At 42.2% G+C, this 23,894-nt stretch overlaps 1 protein-coding gene across 2 annotated transcripts in view; it reads right to left on the bottom strand.

The window, feature by feature from the left end:
* SLC39A8 (solute carrier family 39 member 8) overlaps positions 1–17,203 on the bottom strand; it is an 82,474-nt gene extending 65,271 nt beyond the window's left edge. The window contains exons 1-2 of one of the 2 annotated variants that reach the window (XM_018049267.1): positions 17,051–17,203; positions 16,155–16,628 (exon numbers count right to left, since the gene is read on the bottom strand). In XM_018049267.1, the coding sequence (XP_017904756.1) occupies positions 16,155–16,373 (219 nt within the window). In that variant the 5' untranslated portion in view covers positions 16,374–16,628; positions 17,051–17,203. The remainder of the gene's footprint in view (positions 1–16,154; positions 16,629–17,050) is intronic. The other variant, XM_018049266.1, reaches the window with a different exon arrangement.

Genomic DNA, 23,894 nt, shown 5'->3' with positions numbered 1-23,894 from the left:
TCAGCTTGTAACAATCACTGACATGATAGATTAAGAAAGTGAAGTGAATGAAAGATCAGAGAATAATACATAGTGTCTGAACATTAATTCTGAGAAATACAAAGTGATAACCTGAGACATTTACCAGGAATTCTGAAGACTTAGATTTTTCTAGACATAAGTTGCTTTGCTCATTCTTTGAAACTTTCCCAGCATCATCTCAGTAGGGACTTGATAACCACAAGTCAACTAATACTGACACCAGAGTTTACAGGTTGTCCTAAAAATTACAGCTATGGGCTATGGAGAAATCTGAGTCTAAATTATGACCCAAAACCTCTAGAAATTTTGAAAATTGAAAGGAATAAAGACTTTATTATTTCCTTCTACTGATACAGCACATGAGTGAATTTTAACCTAGTTTCTTTTCTACTATTTCTTATCAACTTGTCTGCATCAAATAAATGGATTGCTGGTTTATGTTTAATTAAATGAGACATCTAGATTGACTGAAATAATTTTAAAAACTATATTGGCAGAAAATTATTGTAAAAAGCTGAAGTTATTCATTCATTTAATAAATATTACCTGAATACCAACTATATGCTAGACACTATGGTAGTTACTAGGTTATGCTAGTAACTAGGTTAGATATCAGTAACCTCATATACACAGATGACACTACCCATATGGCAGAAAGTGAAGAGGAACTGAAGAGGCTCTTGATGAAAGTGAAAGACAGTGAAAAAGCTAGCTTAAAACTCAACCTTCAAAAACTAAAATCATGGCATCCGGTCCCATCACTTCTTGGCAAATAGATGGGGAAACAATGGAAACAGTGATAGACTGTATTTTCCTGGGCTCCAAAATCACTGCAGATGGTAACTGCAGCCATGAAATTAAAAGGCGCTTGCTCCTTGGAAGAAAAGTTACAGCCAACCTAGACAGCATATTAAAAAGCAGAGACATTGCTTTGCCAACAAAGGTCTGTCTAGTCAAGGATATGGTTTTTCCAGTGGTCATGTATGGATGTGAGAGCTGGACTATCAAGAAAGCTGAGTGCTGAAGAACTGATGCTTTTGAACTGTGGTGTTGGAGAAGACTCTTGAGAGTCCCTTGGGCTGCAAGAAGATCAAACTAGTCCATCCTAAAGGAAATCAGTCCTGAATATTCATTGGAAGGACTGATGCTGAAGCTGAAACTCCAGTGCTTTGACCACCTGATGCAAAGAACTGACTCACTGGAAAAGACCCCTATGCTGGGAAAGATTGAAGGGTCCCAGAAGGGGACGACAGAGGATGAGATGGTTGGATGGCATCACCGACTCTATGGACATGAGTTTGAGCAAGCTCTGGGAGTCGATGATGGACAGGGAAGCCTGGCGTGTTATAGTCCAGGGGGTCGCAAAGAGTTGGACATGAATGAGTGACTGAACTGAACTGAACTGATGCTAATTACAGGAATATAGAAAGTAACTGAAGGATTTCCCTGGCAGTCAAATGGTTAAGACTTCACCTTCCAATGCAGAGGGTGCAGGGCCAGTCGATGGGAGGAGCTAAGACCCCACATCCTTGCAGCCAAAAAAAAAAAAAAAAGACATAAAAAGAAGCAGTGTTGCAACAAATTCAATAAAGACTTTAAAATTGGTCCACATCAACAACAACAAAAAAATCTTTTAAAAAAAGAAAATGACTGAGATAAACCCAGTCCCCAGCCTCACAATAGATCTCAAAAACTAGTACAGGTTCAGATTTTGAAAAATAATAATAAGTTATTACAGTAAGGTCTGATAAGTGTTAAGGTAGATCTATTTGTGAGAAGGAGACAGAATAACTAACCTCCCCTAAAGTAACAGGACTGTCCAAGTCTTCCTGGAGAAAACAACACCTAAGATGAGATGTAAAGAAAAAAGAAATAAGGTTGGAGACATACAAGAGGTAAGTGTAGGTACTATAGGGCCTTAAATATCAGGCAAGGAGCTTAGATTTATTCTTACAGTAATTATGAGCCATCTGAGGATGGTGAAATGATCCAATCTGCATACTTGAGATATAAATCTGGCAGCAATATGAAAGATAGGACATGGCGCAGCACGGAATGCAGTGGGCAGCAGCCTGCCGGGCACAAACACAATGCAAAATACAGTATCTAATTTAATCTCCCAACAATCCCATACAGCAGGTAAAACTCTTCTCTTTACACAAAAGAGAACACTGGAATTTAGAGATATTAAATAGGCAATGTTTAAGTTACTGTGACAGGACTTATGTGCATTTGACATGGGAAGTAGGGAGAGAGAGGCATCAAGAATAACATCCAGTTTTTTCATCTTAGTCAGTGGAGTGGACGGTGGTGCTGATCACTGAGACGGATTACCAGAAGGTGTGAGTGGAGAAAGGATGAAGTCGATGAGTTCCATTTGGGACAGGTTTAGACCTGCTGAGTTGGGGAGGGGAGAGAATTAGACATTAATTGGCAACAGGATGTGCAAGCTGAAGATCAAGAGAGAAATGTGGACCAAGCCAACCTATGCAAAAAGCAGCCACATAGAGGTGATAACTGCAGCCAGAGGAGCGACTGAGGTTGCCCAGAGGAGTGTGCAAAAGCAAACAGAAGAGGCCTTGAGACAGAGCCCTGAGGAACGTCAATATTTAAAGGATGAGCAGATGACATAAACTGAAAAGAAACAACCAAAGAGGTAAAAAATCCAAACCAAGGAAGGCACAACTGCGGGCAAGGAGAGTGTGGGTTTCAAGGAGGAAGTGCTCAACATCATCAAAATTAATAGAGGTAAAGCCTGAGACCCTCCCATTGTATTTAGTAATAAGACATTCTGGGTGACATCCTTTAGAGCAATTTTAAGCAAGTGTTGGGGAAGCAGCCTACAATGTGCTGAGGAGTGCCTGGAAGGTAAGAAAATGGAGTAGGCTCCCTATATTACCACTGCCCAAGTTATATATAGAAACTAAGGCACGAGGACCATGGGATATTCAGGGGATTTATAGCACAAGAGCCACACGAAAGCAACACCTGCCTAAAACCAGAACAATGGAGAAGAACTGAGGATTCAAAATTGGCGCCTCTGTTCTCCCAGACAAATCTGGGCACGTGGCAATGTCTACCAGATGACTTATTTGTGCCTCAATTTCTGGGGAAACTGCTATGTTCTAATTCTTTCACAATACTGCTTGGAATATCAAATGTCAATGATCACGAAATAATATTGAAAGGTCAGGTTGAAAAATAGCTTGTGAAGGAATTAACAATCATGTTTTAGCACTAGACCTGACTACTGCAAGCAGTTCAGCAGGGAAAACAATAATAATAATATTTTTCTTGCTTTACTGAAAAAAAACAAAAACAAAAAAAACGCACTGTTTCCAGTGGCTTCGAAAAACCGGCATCAGTTCTACCTTGACACCGAGGTACTTGGATAATATATGAGGCACTAAGGATTTTGGAAAACAAACCAGGATTATATTCTTCCGTATCAGAAGCAACAGTGGAGAGAGCATGGGTTTTGAAGTTGAGTCACTCTGGAGTGGAATCCTCACTCTGCAATTTCTGAACTGTGAGGCTGAGGGAGGTGTCTCAGCGAGACTGGGTTTCTTTATGGAATACCTAGAGTACTTACCTGGTGAGATTAAGAGGCTTATTGGGACAGTACATAAGAAGGTATAATGCCTGGCATATGACAAGTACTCCATAAGTGTTAACTATCTCTACTACCAGGACTTGCTTCCTCTGCTAGAGTGAAGGCCCTAACTGAACATTTACTTAAACGGCATTCATCCCAAGATTAGAGACTTTCTAGTCCAGTGTCTAGACTTTCTCACTAAGATGTGTAAGAAAAGTAACCAAAGGATATACCTGAATTCTGAGATCCTTTTTCCTAAAGAAAACTGCAGAGCATCATGATTTGCTACTGAAACTCAAGTACCTGATACCATCAATAGGATGCCTCCCTTACTAGAAGGGTCCATGTGCTTTCTAGCATATATGTTCAATGGTCATTTACAGCGGGGTGTGTGACCCAAATCAGAATCACACTCCTAACTTTACCTCTCCTTTGAAGTTTGGCCTAACTTCTCTTTCCCTGTCCCTGAAGAGAAATGTCCCTCACTTATCACTGCAAGACCACAGTGGCTCCTGTTCTCTCACCTACTTTCCAACTGAAAAGGTCAACTGAGTCTGGAGAACCCCGGATACTTCTGGCTTGCAAAACCCATACGGAGGTCTTGAACTTAAAAACACAATTAGATCCATTTCTACAAGTATAACGTGGACTTCCAATCATTCACATTTCAGTATTGATGTAAACTTTGGACAAAAATTATAAAACAAAAATTACAAAAATAAATTATAAAACCCCTAAATAAAGCCTCTGAAGCCCTCAGGAAAAGAGGGAATGTTTACAATTTCAATGTCTATTGAAATACTCAAATTATGTCATTAGTCTCTAATGTTTACATTTTCAGGAGTTTACTACCACCGTTTGATGACAAGGAAGACGAGGCAAATAGTAAAGTCTTTCTCAAGAGGAGAATCACCATGGAAACTAACACCAAATTCACTGGACTGATGTAGTTCTCACTGAACTTTTTATTTCATTAATCCCTACCCTCTTTTCATAGCAGTGCTTTCTTCTAAGTTGACTGACCCTAAGGTGCCCCGGCCTCCAGTGAAAGACAATTTTGTTAAAGATAGTTCAGTTCAATTCAGTCGCTCACTCGTGTCCACCTCTTTGCAACCCCATGAATTGCAGCACGCCAGGCCTCCCTGTCCATCACCAACTCCCGGAGTTCACTCAAACTCACGTCCAAGGAGTTGGTGATGCCATCCAGCCATCTCATCCTCTGTCCTCCCTTCTTCTCCTGCCCCCAATCCCTCCCAGCAAAAGAGTCTTTTCCAATGAGTCAACTCTTCTCATGAGGTGGCCAGAGTACTGGAGTTTCAGCTTTAGCATCATTCCTTCCAAAGAACACCCAGGACTGATCTCCTTTAGGATGGACTGGTTGGATCTTCTTGCAGTCCAAGGGACTCTCAAGAGTCTTCTCCAACACCACAGTTCAAAACCATCAGTTCTTCAGTGCTCAGCTTTCTTCACAGTCCAACTCTCACATCCATACATGATCACTAGAAAAACCACAGCCTTGACTAGACGGACCTTTGTTGGCAAAGTAATGTCTCTGCTTTTGAATATGCTGTTTGAATAGGTTGGTCATAACTTTCCTTCCAAGGAGTAAGCGTCTTTTAATTTCATGGCTGTAATCACCATCTGCAGTGATTCTGGAGCCCCCAAAAATAAAGTCTGACACTGTTTCCACTGTTTCCCCATCTATTTCTAATGAAGTGTTGGGACCAGATGCCATGATCTTAGTTTTCTGACTGTTGAGCTTTAAGCCAACTTTTTCACTCTCCTCTTTCACTTTCATCAAGAGGCTTTTTAGTTCCTCTTCACTTTCTGCCATAAGGGTGGTGTCATCTGCATATCTGAGGTTATTGATATTTCTCCTGGCAATCTTGATTCCAGCTTGTGCTTCTTCCAGCCCAGTGTTTCTCATGATGTGCTCTGCATATAAGTTAAATAAGCAGGGTGACAATACACAGCCTTGACGTACTCTTTCTCCTACTTGCAACCAGTCTTGTTCCATGTCCAGTTCTAACTGTTGCTTCCTGACCTGCATATAGGTTTCTCAAGAGGCAGGTCAGGTGGTCTGGTATTCCCATCTCTTTCAGAATTTTCCACAGTTTATTGTGATCCACATAGTCAAAGGCTTTGGCATAGTCAATAAAGCAGAAATAGATGTTTTTCTGGAACTCTCTTGCTTTTTCCATGATCCAGCAGATGTTGGCAATTAGATCTCTGGTTCCTCTGCCTTTTCTAAAACCAGCTTGAACATCTGGAAGTTCACGGTTCACGTATTGCTGAAGCCTGGCTTGGAGAAGTTTGAGCATTACTTTACTAGCATGTGAGATGAGTGCAATTGTGCGGTCATTTGAGCATTCTTTGGCATTGCCTTTCTTTGGGGTTGGAATGAAAACTGACCTTTTCCAGTCCTGTGGCCACTGCTGAGTTTTCCAAATTTGCTGGCATATTGAGTGTAGCATTTTCACAGCATCATCTTTAAGCTATTAAAAAGCCTAACACAGTAACATAGTATATCAACTAACATGGTATTATAATGAAAATAACTATACATTGAGCACATAATTTGAGCCAGGCTAAGTATTTTACATGCAGTGTCTTTTTACTTGCTATTTGAAGTAATACAGGAAAATACAGCTTCTTTATTTGATTTACTACACATAATACACTAAATATAGAAGTGCCTAAAATAGAATGAATGCTCAGTAATTATTATTATTGTTTGTATATCTTAGTTCACAACTACCCTATTATAAGTTTTCATTCTTTCAGGTCACAGATGTGAAAACTGAAGATTAAGGAGGTTAAGTCACTTGGCTGTGATTCCCCAGCTAATAAGTGACAGAATTAGAATTTCAGCCCAGGCCTGGTTTAACTACCAAGACTAAATTGTTAACCATTTTGTTGTACTCTATTCTACCGTTAGAGACCTAAGAAACCCACTGAATGTATCGATGACAAGTGTATTATTTTTGAACTAGGTTCACAGAAATAAAGCCTTAGAGGCCTTATCAAGGCTTGCCTGAGTTTTTTTCTCTATTCAGTTAAGTATAAATAAAGTAAGGTACTAAATATTTGGACTTGGAAGGCATAGTACTACTTTTCAGGTTAACACCTTTGATCTAGAATTCACAGATTTTTGTTTTTGTTCTCCTTAAACCTCAGGCCAAGAAAAACAACAGAGGATCTTTGGAAGGATATGGAAACCAAATTAAACAAGGCTCCATTCTGAAGATTTTCTATGTTCCGAAATTCCATCATCACAAAGGTAATTCAGTGATAGTTTCATTTCTTTATAAAATAAATCTCAAGACTCGGCAAATCCATTTGGCTCCTGAGACAGACACTGGGAACAGTTGGAGAATAAATTAGTTTCAATATTCAATTACAAACAAGAATCTACCATCACCTGGAACTGAAAATGGGAACACTCTCTGAAACCTACAAGTTTCTTAGGTTTTATAGAGTTTAGTAACAATCTTTTTTTTTAACAAATTGCATTGTAAATGATCCTAATATTAACTGTGCGCACTTTGTAATATGGACAGTCCCTTGAGGAAATGCCACTCTGAATCCAAGTAACTGGCAAACTCTTATTACCAACCGCATTAGACTAACCCTTACTGCAAGTTGCTTTGCTTTTCCCTAAGAAACGTCAATCCTTCTTAACTTCAGGCCTATTTCCCATGCCTATTTATATTCCTATTTTCTCCCCCAACCCCATTGGTTGTTGTCATTCAGTTGCTTACTTGTGTCTGACTCTTTGTGACCCCATGGATTGCAGCATGCCAGCCTTTCCTGTTCGTCACAATCTCCTGGAGTTTGCTCAAATTCATATCCATTGGGTCAGCGATGCCATCCAACCATCTCATCCTCTGTCGTCCCCTTCTCCTGCCTTCAATCTTTTCCGGCAGCAGGGTCTTTTCCAGTGAGTCTGCTTTTTGCATCAGGTGGCCAAAGCACTGGAGTTTCAGCTTCAGCATCAGTCCCTCCAATGAATATTCAGGGTTGATTTCCTTTAGGATTGACTGGTTTGATATCCTTGCTGTCCAAGGGACTCTTTGAAGAGTCTTCTTCCTCAAGCCCCTACTACCAGCAAAAGAAATAGAACCTCGAGGATTCAAGTGTATACTGAATGTAAAGAAAAAATTCTTAAGCTGCAGTCATAGTTGAAAAGCCATGGGTTTTTATGATGGGAAAATGAAGACTTTGCCCCTCAACATTTCCCAAGGTGGGTGTCCTCAAGAAACAGAAATATGGTGTGAACCATGGAAAGCACAAAAACTCAAAATCTCCCACTCAGCTACTCCACTTTGAACATCTCTAAAGGGAGATGAAGATCTACCTCATTAAGGGGGAAAGTTTACTAGCCCTCTCTTCACAACTGTGTTAGAGTTCAAACTCTCACCTTAGCGGCAATGAGAGCCCAAGAGTTAGGAATTCTGTTAAAATACTCTGCTCTTCCCTCATTGCTTCAACTCATTCCCTAGCACTGACGCACCATCCTCTTTCTCCAGTATTATGCAGTCAGCAACGCAGCTGCTTCACAGGCATGAAAAAGGAGGACTTGCAGGATTAAGAGGAGCAAACTACAATGTATAATATGTTATAAGGATGTATTGTACAATGTATGGAACATAACCAATATTTTATAACTATAAATGAAGTATAATTTTTAAAAGCTGTGAATCACTATATTGTACACCAGTAACATATAGCACTGTACATCAATTTTAAAAAAGATGATTAATTAATAAGCATAAAAAAGAACTATCTGCCAGAGAGAATATGGCACAATTTTTTTAAAAAAAGAAGAACGTATACTCTAAACTGCCAGAAGAGAGAGTAAATTCATTGGTAGAATTCTTCTGGAGTAAAAGTAAGAACAAGACTGAAAAAATTAACACTAGACATGGGTATTCCTCCCATACCCAGAGTCTATCCACAGAAGAAAGAAGTTGATTAATATGCTGTTCTCCAGGAAAACTTTGAAATTCAGAATTAGGAGAACTATTATTGCCAAAATATTTTCTCCAAGAAAAATTCAACATATAAGAAAGAAAGAAAATAAATTTTCCTTCTATTAGAGAATTTTCCTTCTATTAGGAACCCACTGGAAAATCCATCTTGTGATTAATAGCACAGACATTTTGTACTAGCGGATGTTCATCAAATAAGTATTTTAAAAGCCAAACCAAACAAGCAAAATTCTCCAAAAAAAAGAGAACTGACTGAGTAGTAACTCCTTCACGAGGTGTTTCCCAAAAGGCTCCCTCACTCTTTTCAGCAATTAGAGCATGCTACCAAAAGTGTTCATTTGGCAATTAATCACACACAGTCTTGTGATATGTCTGGTAATATTTCTTTCAGTGATTATTTAACTACTGCAGTTTTGCCTTACATATTTCCCACAACTTCCCACCTATTTCTTAGATTAAAAGCTCTCCGAGGACAAGGACCCATCATCATCATTATAATTTTTTTGCCCTTAAAGTGACTGAGCAATGTAGCTAGATAAGTAATTGATGGTTAGACCAAAATCTGAGGTAACAGTTGCCCTGGCTAGAGACAGTATGATTTTCTAAAGTAAAATTCAAAAAATCCACTATTTTATGTGTTGTCAACTACAAACTGACACTTGCCAAGGGCATTGCCAGCGGCTGAACAAAAAGGACTTTTGCCACCTGCATCTGCAGAGGTTGAACCCTGCGCTGCTGCAGCTGCTGACCTTCAGCACCCCCTGAGGAAGCTCAGGCTGGAGTGGGGCACTCTGTGCTCCAGGCACTCTGCTGGAATATAGTCAACTATTTTCAGAAACTGATTTCATAAGCCAATCTTTGCATTTCCTCCTATTTAAAAAAGTACTAAATCCCTTCATGATGACATCAGCTCCTAATAACTAGCAGAAAACCTTTTGTAAAACGAGCGCATAATTGCATTGAACTCCTCCTTCACCAAAATATTATCTATTGACCTTCCCACACTGCCTCTTTGGAGCAGTCTCCCAGAACTAACTGAGGTGCTGTCTCCTCAGTTGCAGTCCTCATTTTGCTCCAAATAAAACTTAACTCGCAGCTCTCAAGTTGTACATCTTTTTTAGTTGACAGGATTTAGGATTGTCTGCGGTTCTACCACTTACTGTTTGATTTTTCACTGAGTTACATAATCTCTCGGAACCACATATTTCTCCTGTGTAAAGTTAATAATGGTACCGTTATCATAGGATTGTTGTGATCTTGAAATGTGTTAATACAAATAAATTGGTTAGGAGTATGTCATACAGAAAAAGAAAAAAAAAAACAATAAATCCTTAGATATAATTATTTATGTTATGTACACAAGGGTCTGTGTGACTCCTAGGGTAGTGGGTGAACATGCAAATTTGCGAGTTAGATATGGAAAGAATGAAGGATATTTCCTCATATGGATTACCATCATCCCTGGCAAGGGAGCAAACTAAAGCTCTTGACATCATGGTCAAGTGAGCTATGAATGTCTCTCACGTTCTCAAAACCTTCTGGAAACAATGATCACACTGTACACAGTCAAGTTAAATAGAATGATATAATAAATCAGAGTAAATCCATTGTCTTAAAGGAAAAGACACCAAAGACGTAAGTACAACCACACCCTTCCATCCTGCCATTCCAAACAGTTTTTCATCTGAAAGTCATTCCTAGGACATTGAGCCCATCATTTTTCAGAACATAAAGAAAAAAAAAAAAGAGGGCAACAACAGGTGCTTTCTCTCATTCATCTACAATCGGTGCTTCCCAGCATGTCCTTCATCTAATGCACCGTTACTCGCTCACATACCAGGAAAAAGTACAATAAATGACAACAAGTTATGCATACAGCATGCATGTAATAACCACACACACACCCCTGTGTTTGCTACAAACCACCAGCCTGACCCCACTGAAATAAGCCAACAGTTACCTCCCTGTCTCTTCCTCTGACATACTTGGGCCATAAATTAATGAAAGGAAAGGTCTAATAATAGTTGCATGACCAGTACAGACAAAAGGCTGCAGTAGAAAATACCTGTCTTTGGGACTTTTTTCCTACTCCTCAGTCATGGCTGCTCTCCTAAGAGAAGGCAGAGCCTTTATGCTACCTCCTGACGGCCTCTCCAGGTTCAAGCAATCATTACAGCTCCTACAAACCACTGCAGTTTCCTCCTTAGCTCCTGTCTCGACCCACTCTGACACATTCCACACATTCATGCAGAAGAATTTTCTAAAAACACAAGTCCGATCCCATTCCACTTTTGTTTAAAATTCTTTAATCAAATATATCATTCTATTATACATTATAGTCATACGTGCACTATGTCATACATCTACCTAGAAACTAAAGTCATGTGAGGGCTCAAACAGCTGCTGCTGCTGCTGCTGCTGCTGCTAAGTCGCTTCAGTCGTGTCTGACTCTGTGCGACCCCATAGACGGCAGCTCACCAGGCTCCCCCATCCCTGGGCTTCTCCAGGCAAGAACACTGGAGTGGATTGCCATTTCCTTCTCCAATGCATGAAAGCGAAAAGTCAAAGTGAAGTCGTTCAGTCGCGCCAGACTCTTAGCGACCCCATGCACTGCAGCCCACCAGGCTCCTTCGTCCATGGGATTTTCCAGGCAAGAGTGCTGGAGTGGGGTGCCATTGCCTTCTCCGGCGGGCTCAAACTGCCTTACTCATATTAAGCAATCTTCACTCATTCATTCAAAAATGCATATAACGGGAAATTCCATGGCGGTCCAGTGTTTAGGACATGGAGCTTTCACTGCTGAGGACCCAGGTTAAATCCCTGGTCAGGGAACTAAGACCCCACCTGGCTCAGCTAAAAAAGAATGTGTATATATATATAATATACACATATATATTATATATATATACATACACATACAATGAATATCTGTTGTGTACCAGGCATTACACTAGCCCCTGAAGAGATGAGTCAGATCAGTCCCTTCAATTTATTCAAAATCATATCAGAGGAGGGGAGGACATTCAACCATGTGAACAGAAAATTAAAATATATATAAATTATTTACATATTATACTACAATTTCAATATATGTTATGATTGCAGAGGCACCAATTAATATAGGGGCTTCTACTAAACCCCCGAACAGGCTACGAAAGGCTTCTTGGAAGAAGTAATATCTAAACTGATACCTAAAACATAAGCAAATGTGTATGCAGAACCAGGAACTACTAGCAGTCTATGAAGACTGGAGTAGTAGCAAAGGATAAGACTTGGGAAATATACAAGAACCAGATCATAAAAAGACTTAAGCCACTTTTAAGTGTTCAAAGTTTGTCTTGAAGGTATTTAACTGAGCAGTATGGTTAGGTTTGTACTTTTAAAGACCACTCTAATTAGAGTATAGTAGTTATTCAAAATATTTCTAGAACACGTGAATAGCTGTCTCATCAGCATCATGAAAAAATTTCAAGAATTCAAAAAAAGAGAAATCGGCAAATCAGCAGTGGCTGTGCAGTCCTAGAAATATTTTATGGAAGACTGTAGCTGGGTTTTTAAAAGTGTAAGATTTTGAGAGGGTAATTCAAGGAAATGAAGGACAACCCAGCTGGGAACAGGAAAGGGTGCAAGGAAGATAATGAGGTCAAAAGTGCTTGAATAAAAATATATGGTGAAGTTGTAGAAGAGTAACTAGTTTAATGTAGTAAGTGCTAGGTCTGGGCAGGTTAGGTTGATATCTCAGGGTTAACTTTGCTGTGCAGAGCCTCAAATGCCAGAATCCAGATTTAGACTTCACCAGCCAAGAGAAATCATGGAGGAGAACTGAAAGAAGAGAGGCATACTCCAAGTATTGCTTTATGAAGATTGACTATGAATTGAAAGATGTTTTAAAACAACCTGTGAATGAAAAAAAAAAAAGATGCAGCAGCTATGCTGCAAGATTTGTATCAAATGAAAAACTGGTTAGGAGAGAGAAGTGAAAGTCAAAGGCAGAGAGATGGTGGGAAACAAAGGCTGCCTCAAAGGCCAACCTGCCACACCCACACCCCCACCCCCATCACCCCCACTAACCCTCCCCAGGAGACTGATTTCAATAGAAACATTTCCTGCAGCTGAGTGTGATAATTTAGAAATGAGGGGTTTTGAAGGAGAAATGAAGAGAAAGACCACTTGGAGAATGAGAAAGGACTGTCAGAACAAACAAAAGGTGGCACTGAGCCCATTCTTAAATCCCCTCAATTAATCACCCAGGGTATTCACTCAGCTGGGGCTTCCCTTTGTATTCTACACTTCTTAACCAAAAGGCCAAGAAGCGATCCCTTTGTATTCTAGAAACTCCCTCAGATAGAGCAGACCTACACTTTGTCTTAGGCCCCAGAGACCCATTTAGATAAAAGAGCTCCTTCCTCTCAGTAGTTTGGCCTACTTCTTCTACCTGCTCTTTGTACCCTCAAAAACCAGGAGAAGCAAAACAGTAAACTCAATCATTCTATTGTCTCCAGTTTGAACTCAGGTCACTTTGATCTCCCAGAGCAACAAGCTAATTTAATAGTACTTGCTGCTGCTGCTGCTAAGTCGCTTCAGTTGTGTCCAACTCTGTGCAACCCCATAGACGGCAGCCCGCCAGGCTCCGACGTCCCTGGGATTCTTCAGGCAAAAACACTGGAGTAGGGTTACCATTTCCTTCTCCAATGCATGAAAGTGAAACATGAAAGTGAAGTCGCTCAGTCGTGTCTGACTTCGAGACCCCGTAGACTGTAGCCTACCACGCTCCTCCGTCCATGGGATTTTCCAGGCAAGAGTACTGGAGTGGGGTGCCATTTTCTTCTCCTAACAGTATTTAGGGATACTGAAAAAACATTAGAAAACCTTCCAGAACTGTTTAAATTTTTAGCAGTCTGCGGAAAAACTGGCTTAAGCTCTCATCCAAAGGAACAATGTCATTTGTAAATAGATCTCATACAAGATTCAATAAATCCCTGGTCCAAAGAAATAAACTCTATCTTTTCAACTGTCTTCAAAGTCAGAGAATCCTGTTTTTCACATATATTATTATTCTACTTTGCTGCAGGTGAGGAAACTGAAGTTACCTTTACGGTATGGAGATATTAACAGCCCTAAATTTTGCTCCAAACTGGATAGTCTCCTGCTGGAGCAGACGTAAATGACAGCAAATTAACAGATTCTTCTGGAATGGCATTTCATTTAACTGACCATTAACTGATGATGGTTGTTATCAGTAGAACTTTTTTAGAACATCAAAAAGATGTTTGCTAGGTCTGATCAAGTGATAAATTTTCCTTGGCTTCCCTTTGTTTCCAAAGTAATTAGGGGCTTTTTCTCATCTCTTTTTGATGTCCACAGAGGCCATAATGAGGGTAGTTAAATATGCAAACAGAAAAAAGAAAAACAAGGTGTCAACATACATCATGTTGTTGTATAATTTACCTATATTATAATTTACTTATTGAGGTACCTACTTACTCATAAACTGGGAATCATATTGCTAACAAACTTAAGCAACTTCCTAAATTATTTAGGTATATTTTCCACTGTCTTTGCCAAGGTGTGGCTCAGGGGTCTTTTGTCCCTTTATAATTCATCAGCACCTCCAAACACTGCAAGATAAGGAGATAATTTAAGTCAAAACAATGTGTAGGCTACAGATATGCAGCTGCAAGTCAAGTCCCCAGGCATCTTTCCAAGCAGATGACCGACCACTCCTGCTCCTATCTAGAAATACTTTAGTCAGCTCAGCTGTTTCCCTTGATTGAAGAGGCTGCAACTAGATGGAAAATACTTATGAAGTTAGTTGTTTGCCTTATTTTCTAAAACATCAATATAATATGAAGTCATTTCAGCTTTCCAATGTATCATTTCTTAGCCATTACATTCTGGCATGTAATGCCATGCAAGAATCGGATGGAGAGGTTACTAAAGAACTTGTATAAGAGGACCATAAAACCCTTCTAGATCAAAGGACATGCACTCTGATACCTCATGGCATCAGAATCTTATACTTCTTATGTACTGCATGTTTTAATTGAGGTAAGATATTTCTAACAAAATGAATGCCAAACTATAAGGTTATCAACAAAAAATTTATCTGGTTAAAGGGGCCTCCCTGGTGGTAAAGAATCTGCCTGCAATGTGGGAGACCTAGGTTCGATCCCTGCCTGGGAGGATCCCCTGGAGAAGGGAAGGGCTACCCACTCCTGTATTTATTCTTGCCTGGAGAATCCCATGGACAGAGAAGCCTGGCGGGCTACAGTCCATAGGGTCACAACAGTAGGACACGACTTAGCAACTAAACCACCACCACCACCCACTCCAGTATTCTGGCCTGGAGAATTCCATGAACTGTATAGTCCATGGGGTCACAAAGACACGACTGAGCGACTTTCACTTCACTATCTGATTAAAATTTCCCTAATTGTAATCGAAGGCCAGATACATTGGGAAACTCTAGATTATCAAGAGTAGAGTAACAGTATAACATTCCCAAACATTTTTTAACATTCCCAAACATTTTGGACCACAAAACTTTTTGTAACACAAACTAACATCACCCAGAAGTGATAAACAATATGGAAAGTACTGAATACTGCCATTCATCATCAGTTATCACTGGAACCACAGCAGAAGGGGGAAAAAAAAAAACAATCAAAGCACTGAGTTAACAGGGTTTTAAAAAGGAGAGGGGATTTTGGGGAAGGATGCTAAAAGCATACTTTGCTTATTTCACAATTTTAAGAAATAATCATAAGCTATTTATTATGGAAATATCGAAGACTCTCTAATACCCTTTTTGAAGTTTACTGACAGGTATGGTCTTAACTGTGCCTAGGTAACTTAGGGTGATCCTTAAATCTTAGGAATTACCAAACGCCTAAATAATGCTGTGTATCTGTACTAAGATAGGCTTTGGTTTTTTTTCTTTTTATTTGAATGAATGAATGAATATTAGAACCAAACCTTTGACCTGATAGATGAATAAAAACTATGGCTTTAAACCCAGTTCCATCACCAGCTGATGTGTGATCTTGGTCTCAGGGCCCCCTCGGCCTCCTGGTCTCTATACAATAAGCCCTTCAGCCCTAAGTGCCTCCTGTAACTTATAGGGGAAAGACAGAACTACATTATACCTTGCTAGCAGCTGTTACCTACCAAGCAGCTGTTAACGGGGGTGCCTGTAAGCCACTATCTCTGCCAGGAAGACTTCAGTACTCCATTCCTATCTCAAACGCATCTCTCAAGGTGCTTCCCGCACTCAACTACTTCATAAACTTTTGCATAAAATCTTATAACCACAAGCGTCCGACGGCTCAACTCATCAGGCATAAAACTGCAGTTTCTGGTTGCCTTGTCACCGCCAGCCCTTTAACCTCGGCTAGAAAGTCAGATCCAGTAAAAAAACAGGACCCGCCTCACACTTGAGAGACAAAACCAAGTTCTTTCTCCTGCGCTCGTCCCCTTTACTCAACGTTCAAGTACAAATGGACGTCTCCGGACACCCCGGCGTTTGGGGAAGGGCGGCCCGGCCCTACCTGGTTGAAGTGCAGCTGTCCCGGCTCGGGGGCGCCCTCCACGGGGGCGGTTCCCAGCCGCTCCAACAGGCGCCCGAGCTGCGCCGCCGACAGGCTCCGGTTGGCGCCGAACACGCTCAGCACATCCTCGCTGAAGGCGAGCCCGGGCACCTCCGCCTCCCCTCCGAGGCCAGCGGCCGCCAACAGCAGGAGCCCAGCCACCGCTCGACCCGGGGCCATCCTGGCCGCGGTTGCCCCTCACGGGCCCAAAACGGACTGGAGCGCACAGGGACGTGCCGGGCGCAGCCGCGTCGGTGCCCAAGGACGGCGGTCAGGCGTCGGCGCCGGTCCGGGTCAGCGGTGGCGCGGGGCGCACCTGGTCCTCCGGCGCCTTCGAAATAGCAGCAGCCCGCGACCTGCCGGGCATTGAAGTGGCGGTGCAGCCCGGGGGGTGGGAGCGATAGACAGAGCGGGCCCCCGGGCCTCCTGGAGAGCCTGAGATAAAAAGGACAAAGGGGGACAGAGATAAAGGCCACCTGGCTACCCGCCGGCCGGCCTCGGGGGCACTGCGAGGCCGGAGCCCTCGGACGCCCCGCCGGGCTTGGAGCCAACTGCTCCGGAGCGGAGTTTGCAGACATTCCAGGATTAGCTTGCAGTGTGATGCCACATGCTCCTTCCGGATCTAAAGCCCGTCACTTTTTAGGAAGAAAACTACAGTGGCTACAGAACCCCACCTCCCCTTCCGTTCTTTCTGATTAATTCCATCTGCAAACTTAGAAGGGGTGAGGCGTGCAGTCCCCGGACAGCTGCAGGAAATGGCCCCTTCGGAGTCCTGGGGTTTGACCGTCTAAACGGGACCCTCCCTCTCCCAGATCTCCCAGATCTTCTTTGGCAAGCAGAGAAGTAGGTGAGCTGACCTGCTAACCTCTCACCTCGCCTGCGTATTTCGGCGTCTGTTTTTGTCCACGTAAGTCAGTCCCTGTCTCTCACCTTCTTTCTTTCCTCCACACCCTCCCTCCCCCTCTCTCAAGACTACCCCTGGCGAGTCCGATGTAAAAACTCTGAGCTCCGGCCCCGCGCTCTTTACAAATAACCGGAGGAGGAGGGCCCTGTCCCCGCCTCCCCGCAGCACGTGGTGACACGCTCCCGGGCCTGGACTCCCGCGCGCGTCCACGCCGGGGCGCACAGCCGCTGCCCTCGCCTCTTGGCGGGCGGGGCGCACTCCTACCCGCGGCGGCGCCAGCTCCCCACCCTCACCCTCGGGGAGTTACCTGAATGCCACCTCCTGGTCGATCTCTCTCGCCTCCTTTCTGACCTTGGTGATCTCTTTGTTACCTTGTTGAAACCAGCTTCCTGAAATGGAGCCTGGAACCCTCAGCATTTTCTAAGAGATTAGCCGGAATTGCTTTTTTGTCTTACTTCTTAAAGTCAAGAGAAAAAGGAAACCCAATCTGGAGCGGCGGTGGCGAGCTCAGAGCCGGCACTGCTCTACCCGGCCCTTCCTGACGCCGCACGGGATATCCGCAGATCAGAGTGAATTGTTTGTTTGTTCAGATGAGAGTTCAAGAAAACCCGACTTAGGTGTAAGGTCAACAAGTTTGTGCAAAGTGAACGCGATGTTTGAGGGCAAAGGTTGTTTCTGGTAGCTACCACTGTCCAGAAATAAACTGAAACCACGATTCACTGTGACGGAAAGAGGAATTCAGAGTGCTGTTCTTGTATTTCACGGGGGAGAGTGCACGGCTTCCTAAAACTGCACATTTTAAAAGAGGCACTAAATCCAGTCAAGGGGCAGGCTATCTCATTTCCCACGAGGAACTTGGTGGAAGAAAGAGACATGGAGAGAAAATTCCAGAAGGATGAGGATCTAGGGGGACATATCTGCAGGACTGTCCTTATGGAGAAAATTTTGTTGTTGTTTAGTCACTAAAGTTGTGTCCAACTCTTTTGTGACCCCATGAACTGTAGCCCACCAGGCTCTTCTATCCCTGGGCTTCCCAGGCAAGAGTCCTGAATAGGTTGCCATTGCCTGTTCCAGGGGATCTTCCCCAGGGATCAGAACTGCATCTCCTGCTTTGCAAGCATATCCTTTACCACTGAGCCACCAGGGAAGCCCACGAAGAAGGTTTGCCTGTGTTCTAACCACAGAGCACGGAAGGCAGCAGTAAGAGGAAAAAGTTACCAAGAGGAAGATTTCTGCAGAAAATAAGGCACAACTGCTTTGGGAGGTAGTGATTTCCGCGTGATTGAAAGTGATTCAAACTCATGGGTATGTAGTAGGATTCCTGCCTTGGAGGAATATCAACCAAAAGATCTTTATGGTGTGTCCCTTCGAATTATGAAATCTGTGTGTTTGCTGTTACTAATTTACAGAATTACATTGGTGCCAAAGGCCAAATATTTCACCAAGGGCCAGAAGTAGGTTCATATTACACTTAAGTTCTTAAATTACACAACTGACGGAGAGACTTCAAGATTTTTCTTGGATCCTTACATATAGTTTGTTGCCCGTTTTTCCTTTTGACCCCAATGACTCAAGGTGATTCTTGGAAATCAGTGAATGTTCTAAATGATTCACCTAAACCCAGCAAGTTGTTCATTCCTATTCGAACTGCAGCATTGATAAGATGTTGAACTTTCCACAAACGTGAATGGGTTTCAAGTAATACAAATTTTATATTGTGGATTTTTAAAATAAAATTTTATTCATCAGCTATTTGGCTCTCTCTCTCTCTCTCTCTCTCTCTATATATATATATATATATACACATATACATACATTTTGCTTGGATGGGCTGGATGAAGCACAAGCTAGAATCAAGATTGCCAGGAGAAATATCAATAACCCCACATATGCAGATGACACCACCTTATAGTAGAAAGCAAAGAAGAACTAAAGAGCCTCTTGATGGAAGTGAAAGAGGAGAGTGAAAAAGTTGGCTTAAAGCTCAACATTCAGAAAACTAAGATCATGGCATCCAGTCCCATCATTTCATGGCAAATAGATGGGGAAACAATGGAAACAGTGGCAGACTTTATTTTGGGGGGCTCCAAAATCACTGCAGATGGTGATTGCAGCCACGAAATTAAAAGACGCTTGCTCCTTGAAAGACAAGTTATGACCAACCGAGACAACATTAAAAAGCAGAGACATTACTTTGCCAACAAAGGTCTGTCTAGTCAAGGCTATGGTTTTTCCAGTAGTCATGTATGGATGTGAGAGTTGGACTATAAAGAAAACTGAGGGCAGAAGAATTGATGCTTTTGAACTGTGATGTTGGAGAAGACTCTTAGGAGTCCCTTGGACTATAAGAAGATCCAACCAGTCCATCCTAAAGGAAATCAGTCCTGCATATACATTGGAAGAACTGATGTTGAAGCTGAAACTCCAATACTCTGGCCACCTGATGCAAAGAACTGACTCATTGGAAAAGACTCTGATGCTGGGAAAGATTGAAGGTGGGAGGAGAAGGGGACAACAGAGGATGAGATGGCTGGATGGCATCACCGAGTTTGAGTAAACTCCAGGAGTTGGTGATGGACAGGGAAGTCTGGCATGCTGTGGTCCATGGGGTCACAAAGAGTCGGACACGACTGAGCGACTGAACTGAACTGAACTGATATACATTTTGCCAAACCATCAGTCTTACATGATGATAAATAGTAAGATAAATAATCAACCTGCTTGGCATCTTGATCCAAAACAGTTAACATAATATAAGCATGCTATAAAGCAGAGTATTCAAAAAATGTTACTAACAACCAAATTGTTAGTTTGAACCACCAGGGAAGCCCCATTTGACCTCACTGGGTCTCAGTTCCCTCATCTATGAAACAATAAAATTGGGCTAGAAGCACAAATACTCACTCCAGCTTTTTCATTTCTAAATGTCTAATTTAGAAGTCATCTATCGGGGCGGGTGGTGGGGGGCAGGGTGGGGGGGACATGAAACACCTAGAAGAGAAATAAAAGTTCCATCCTCCAATGAAAAGGGCATCTAACTTCAAATCTTATTAAATTTTTCTTAGGCCAAATCTTTTGTTACTATTGCAGAAGAAGCACATTGACCACTTTTAAACTTTTCCGTGCGTTCCTTTCCCTCTAGAAGGCCTAATGAGCAAACCTGGGAAATGGTATGTCCTTTTCCTTCTTTCCCCTCCTTTCTCTTCTTCTGGAGAAGGAATTGGTAACCCACTCAAGTACTTTTGCCTGGGAAATCTCATGGACGGAGGGGCATAGTGGACTACAGTCCACGCGGTTGCAAAGAGTCGGACACGGACTGAGCAACTTCACTTTCACTTTCTCTTCTTCTCTCTTCCAGTCCTAAAGAAGTCATCCTCAGGAGCATAGCATAATAAATAATATCTGTATGGAGGGCAGTCACAGTGGCCCAAAGAAGAGTGTTGGAACTCAAACAAGGGAAGAAGGGTATCCTAGTGGGAGGGAAATTCAGCATGTGCATTTAGAGCCCAAGCAGGGTGACAAGGTGTCAAGATTGGGGGAGGAAACTAGAAATCAGAGGATGCCTTCCTAAGGTGGTAAGAGCATATTCAAGTACCCCCACACAGTATGTCAGCACCCGAATATGATGAGTGAAGCATCCTTTCCAGTATGATTCATCAGAGTCCAAGCTGGAAAGGAGGGCTTTGACAAAAAGCAGTGGCATGGTGTGAGGTATCAAGATCAGAGCAAGAGTTATACAGCACCCTTGGTCAGAGTCTAAGAGAAAGAGAAGCTGTCGAGTGTAGAGTCAGAGCCTGGGTGGGTGAGGAGGGCATTCCTGCAAAGAATGGCTGAGGTGGACAAGGGTGAGGAGGGAGACCCTGCCAAGCAGCCGCACCAGGGTACCAGGGTCTGTGCAGTGAAGAGGGCAGTCTGACGTGGGAGATGTGATAGTGTGATTTATAATCAGTTCAGTCACTTAGTCATGCGCGATTCTTTAAGACATCATGGACTGCAGCACACCAGGCTTCCCTGTCCATCACCAACTCCCGGAGCTTGCCCAAACTCATGTCCATTGAGTTGGTGATGCCATCCAACCATCTTATCCTCTGTTGTCCCCTTCTCCTCCTGCCTTCTATCTTTCCTCATGGGTCTTTTCCAGTGAGTCAGTTCTTCGCATCAGGTGACCAAAGTGTTGGAGCTTCAGCTTCAGCATCAGACCTTCCATTGAATACTCAGGACTGATTTCCTTTACGATTGACTGGTTTGATCTCCTTGCAGTCCAAGGGACTCACAAGAGTCTTCTCCAACACCATCATTCAAAAGCATCAATTCTTTGGTGCTCAGCTTTCTTTATAGTCCAACTCTCACATCAATACATGATCACTGGAAAAGCCATAGCTTTGACTAGACAGACTTTTGTTGGTAAAGTAATGTGTATGCTTTTTAATATGCTGTCTGGGCTGGTTATAGCTTTTCTTCCAAGGACCAAGCGTCTTTTAATTTCATGGCTGCAGTCAACATCTGTAGTGATTTTGGAGCCCAAGAAAAGAAAGTCTATCACTGTTTCCATTGTTTCCCCATCTATTTGCCATGAAGTGATGGGACCAGATGCCATGATCTTAGATTTTTGAATGTTGAGTTTTAAGCCAGCTTTTTCACTCTCCTCTTTCACTTTCATCAATAGGCTCTTTAGTTCCTCTTTGCTTTCTGCCATAAGGGTGGTGTCAGCTGCACATCTGTCTGAGGTTATTAATATTTCTCCCTGCAATCTAGATTCCAGCTTGTGCTTCTTCCAGCCTGGCATTTTGCATGATGTACTCTGCATATAAGTAAATAAGCAAGGTGACAATATACAGCCTTGACATGATGTATAATAAGGAAAACATATTTGTCTTAATTTCTGTTTCTGGCACCACGTTCCTAAAACCCTTGGAATTTCCTAGGTGATGCAAGTGTTAAAAAGGTGACTTTTGGACCCCACCTAAGGATGAGAAGAAAACCAGCCATGTGATGAGAGGGTTTGCACTTTCAATTTCACCCACTTAACTTCTTGGGAGAGGAGAGCAGCTGGAGGTTGACTCAGTCACTAATAGTAAGTGGTTAAATGAATCATGTCTATGTAAAGAAGCCTTTGTAAAAATCCAAAGGATTGGACTGGGAGAGACTGCAGGTTGTTAAACACGAGAAGATTCACGAAGAGTGGTGCATTCAGAGTAGGGAAAATGTTCTCTTGAGTTCTGTGAATCATTAGAACCTCTGATCTATAACCAGTTTATCGGAAGTACAGGGGGCAACCTGAACTTTGTGACTGACATGGGGCGGGGGGTGGGGGGGGGGGGACTGTCTTGTCTTCTAAGACTGAGCCTTAAACTGTGGGTTCTGACACTCTCTCTAGGTAGATAGTGTTAGCATGGAGTTGAATTGGAGGACACAGTGGTGTCTGAGAATGAACTGGGTACATGTGGAAACCCACCTCCCATTTTGAAATTTGGAATTTCAGAATTGTGGAAGGAGAATCCAAGAAGGAGGGATTCAGAGGGGAAAGAGATGGCATCTCAAATAGATTAGTTATGTAAAAAGAAATCCATTAAATAAATATATTAAAGATAATAGCAACCAGTTTTCTCACTATCAGAGAAGGAACTTGCAAACATCAAGATGGAGAAAACTAGGATGAGCCCAGAATGAGGTGTTGGAGATGTCAGCGTTAATTTGTGGTTTTCAGTATATAAACAAATCAAAACAGATATTGTTGTAAATAATCCCTAGCTCTGTCCATCAGGAGGGGCTGGAAATGGTGATGCCCTAATAACAATAAGCAGACCCAAGGCCCTGAGCTTCGCTTCTAAAAACTATGCCCACCAGTAGAAATCAGAGCTCCTTAGGAAAAGGAGTTGGTTCCAGGACTGAGCAGGCCAAGACCAAGATAAACCTAGAATCTTTTGCTATGCCTGAGAACAAGAAAATGGTCCCCAAATGTAGGAAATACACCAAAAGCATGGAACATGGGCTCAGCAACACACACTCAAATGGATGGGTGCAGGAGAGGAATCTCTGAACTGTACTTGCAACTTTTCTTTAAGCTTATAATTGTATCAAATTGTTTAAAAAAATAATAATAAAATAGTAAGTATGATTAAGGAAAGGAGAACATTCCTGCAACAAATTACACAGAAATTAATAGTAAAATTTGATAAAATCCCAACTTGGTAATATCCGATAAAATTAACAAATTCACTCAATACATATTTATAGCCTCTGCATCACAGTCCCTAATATCTGGGAAAAGAAAAGTGAAAACATGCATTTTGTTTTACCTTTAAGAAGCCTGAGACTTCCCTGGTGGCTCAGACGGTAAAGCGTCTGTCTGCAATGCAGGAGACGCAGCTTTGATCCCTGGGATGAGAAGATCCCCTGGAGAAGGAAATGGCAGCCCATTCTAGTACTCTTGCCTGGAAAAGTCCATGGACAGAGGAGTCTGGTAGGCCACAGTCCATGGAGTTGCAAAGAGTCCGACATGACTGAGGGACTTCATTTTCACTTTTCTGTGCTATGCTGTGCTTAGAAAAAAAAAAAAAAGAAGCCTGTAGTTAAGGTTAGACAGAAAGGAGATGGTTAGTGTTACGGAGATGTTAAAAGTTGCAGAGGAGAGAGACTGGAGGACTGATACTGAGCAAATAATTCACAGAGCAGGGAACACTTGAGCTTGAAAGATCAGTAGAGGTTTGACAGACAGGGAGTGGAAGCACATTCCAGGACGAAGAAATGCAAAGTAAAAAGCTCCAAGAAACCTGAAGAGCAAGGAGAACTGAAAG

This window comes from Capra hircus, chromosome 6 (genome assembly GCF_001704415.2).
Source record: "Capra hircus breed San Clemente chromosome 6, ASM170441v1, whole genome shotgun sequence".
NCBI lineage: Eukaryota > Metazoa > Chordata > Mammalia > Artiodactyla > Bovidae > Capra > Capra hircus.
The sequence above is the reverse complement of the archived record's forward strand: the minus strand, read 5'-3'. Positions and strand labels throughout refer to the sequence as shown.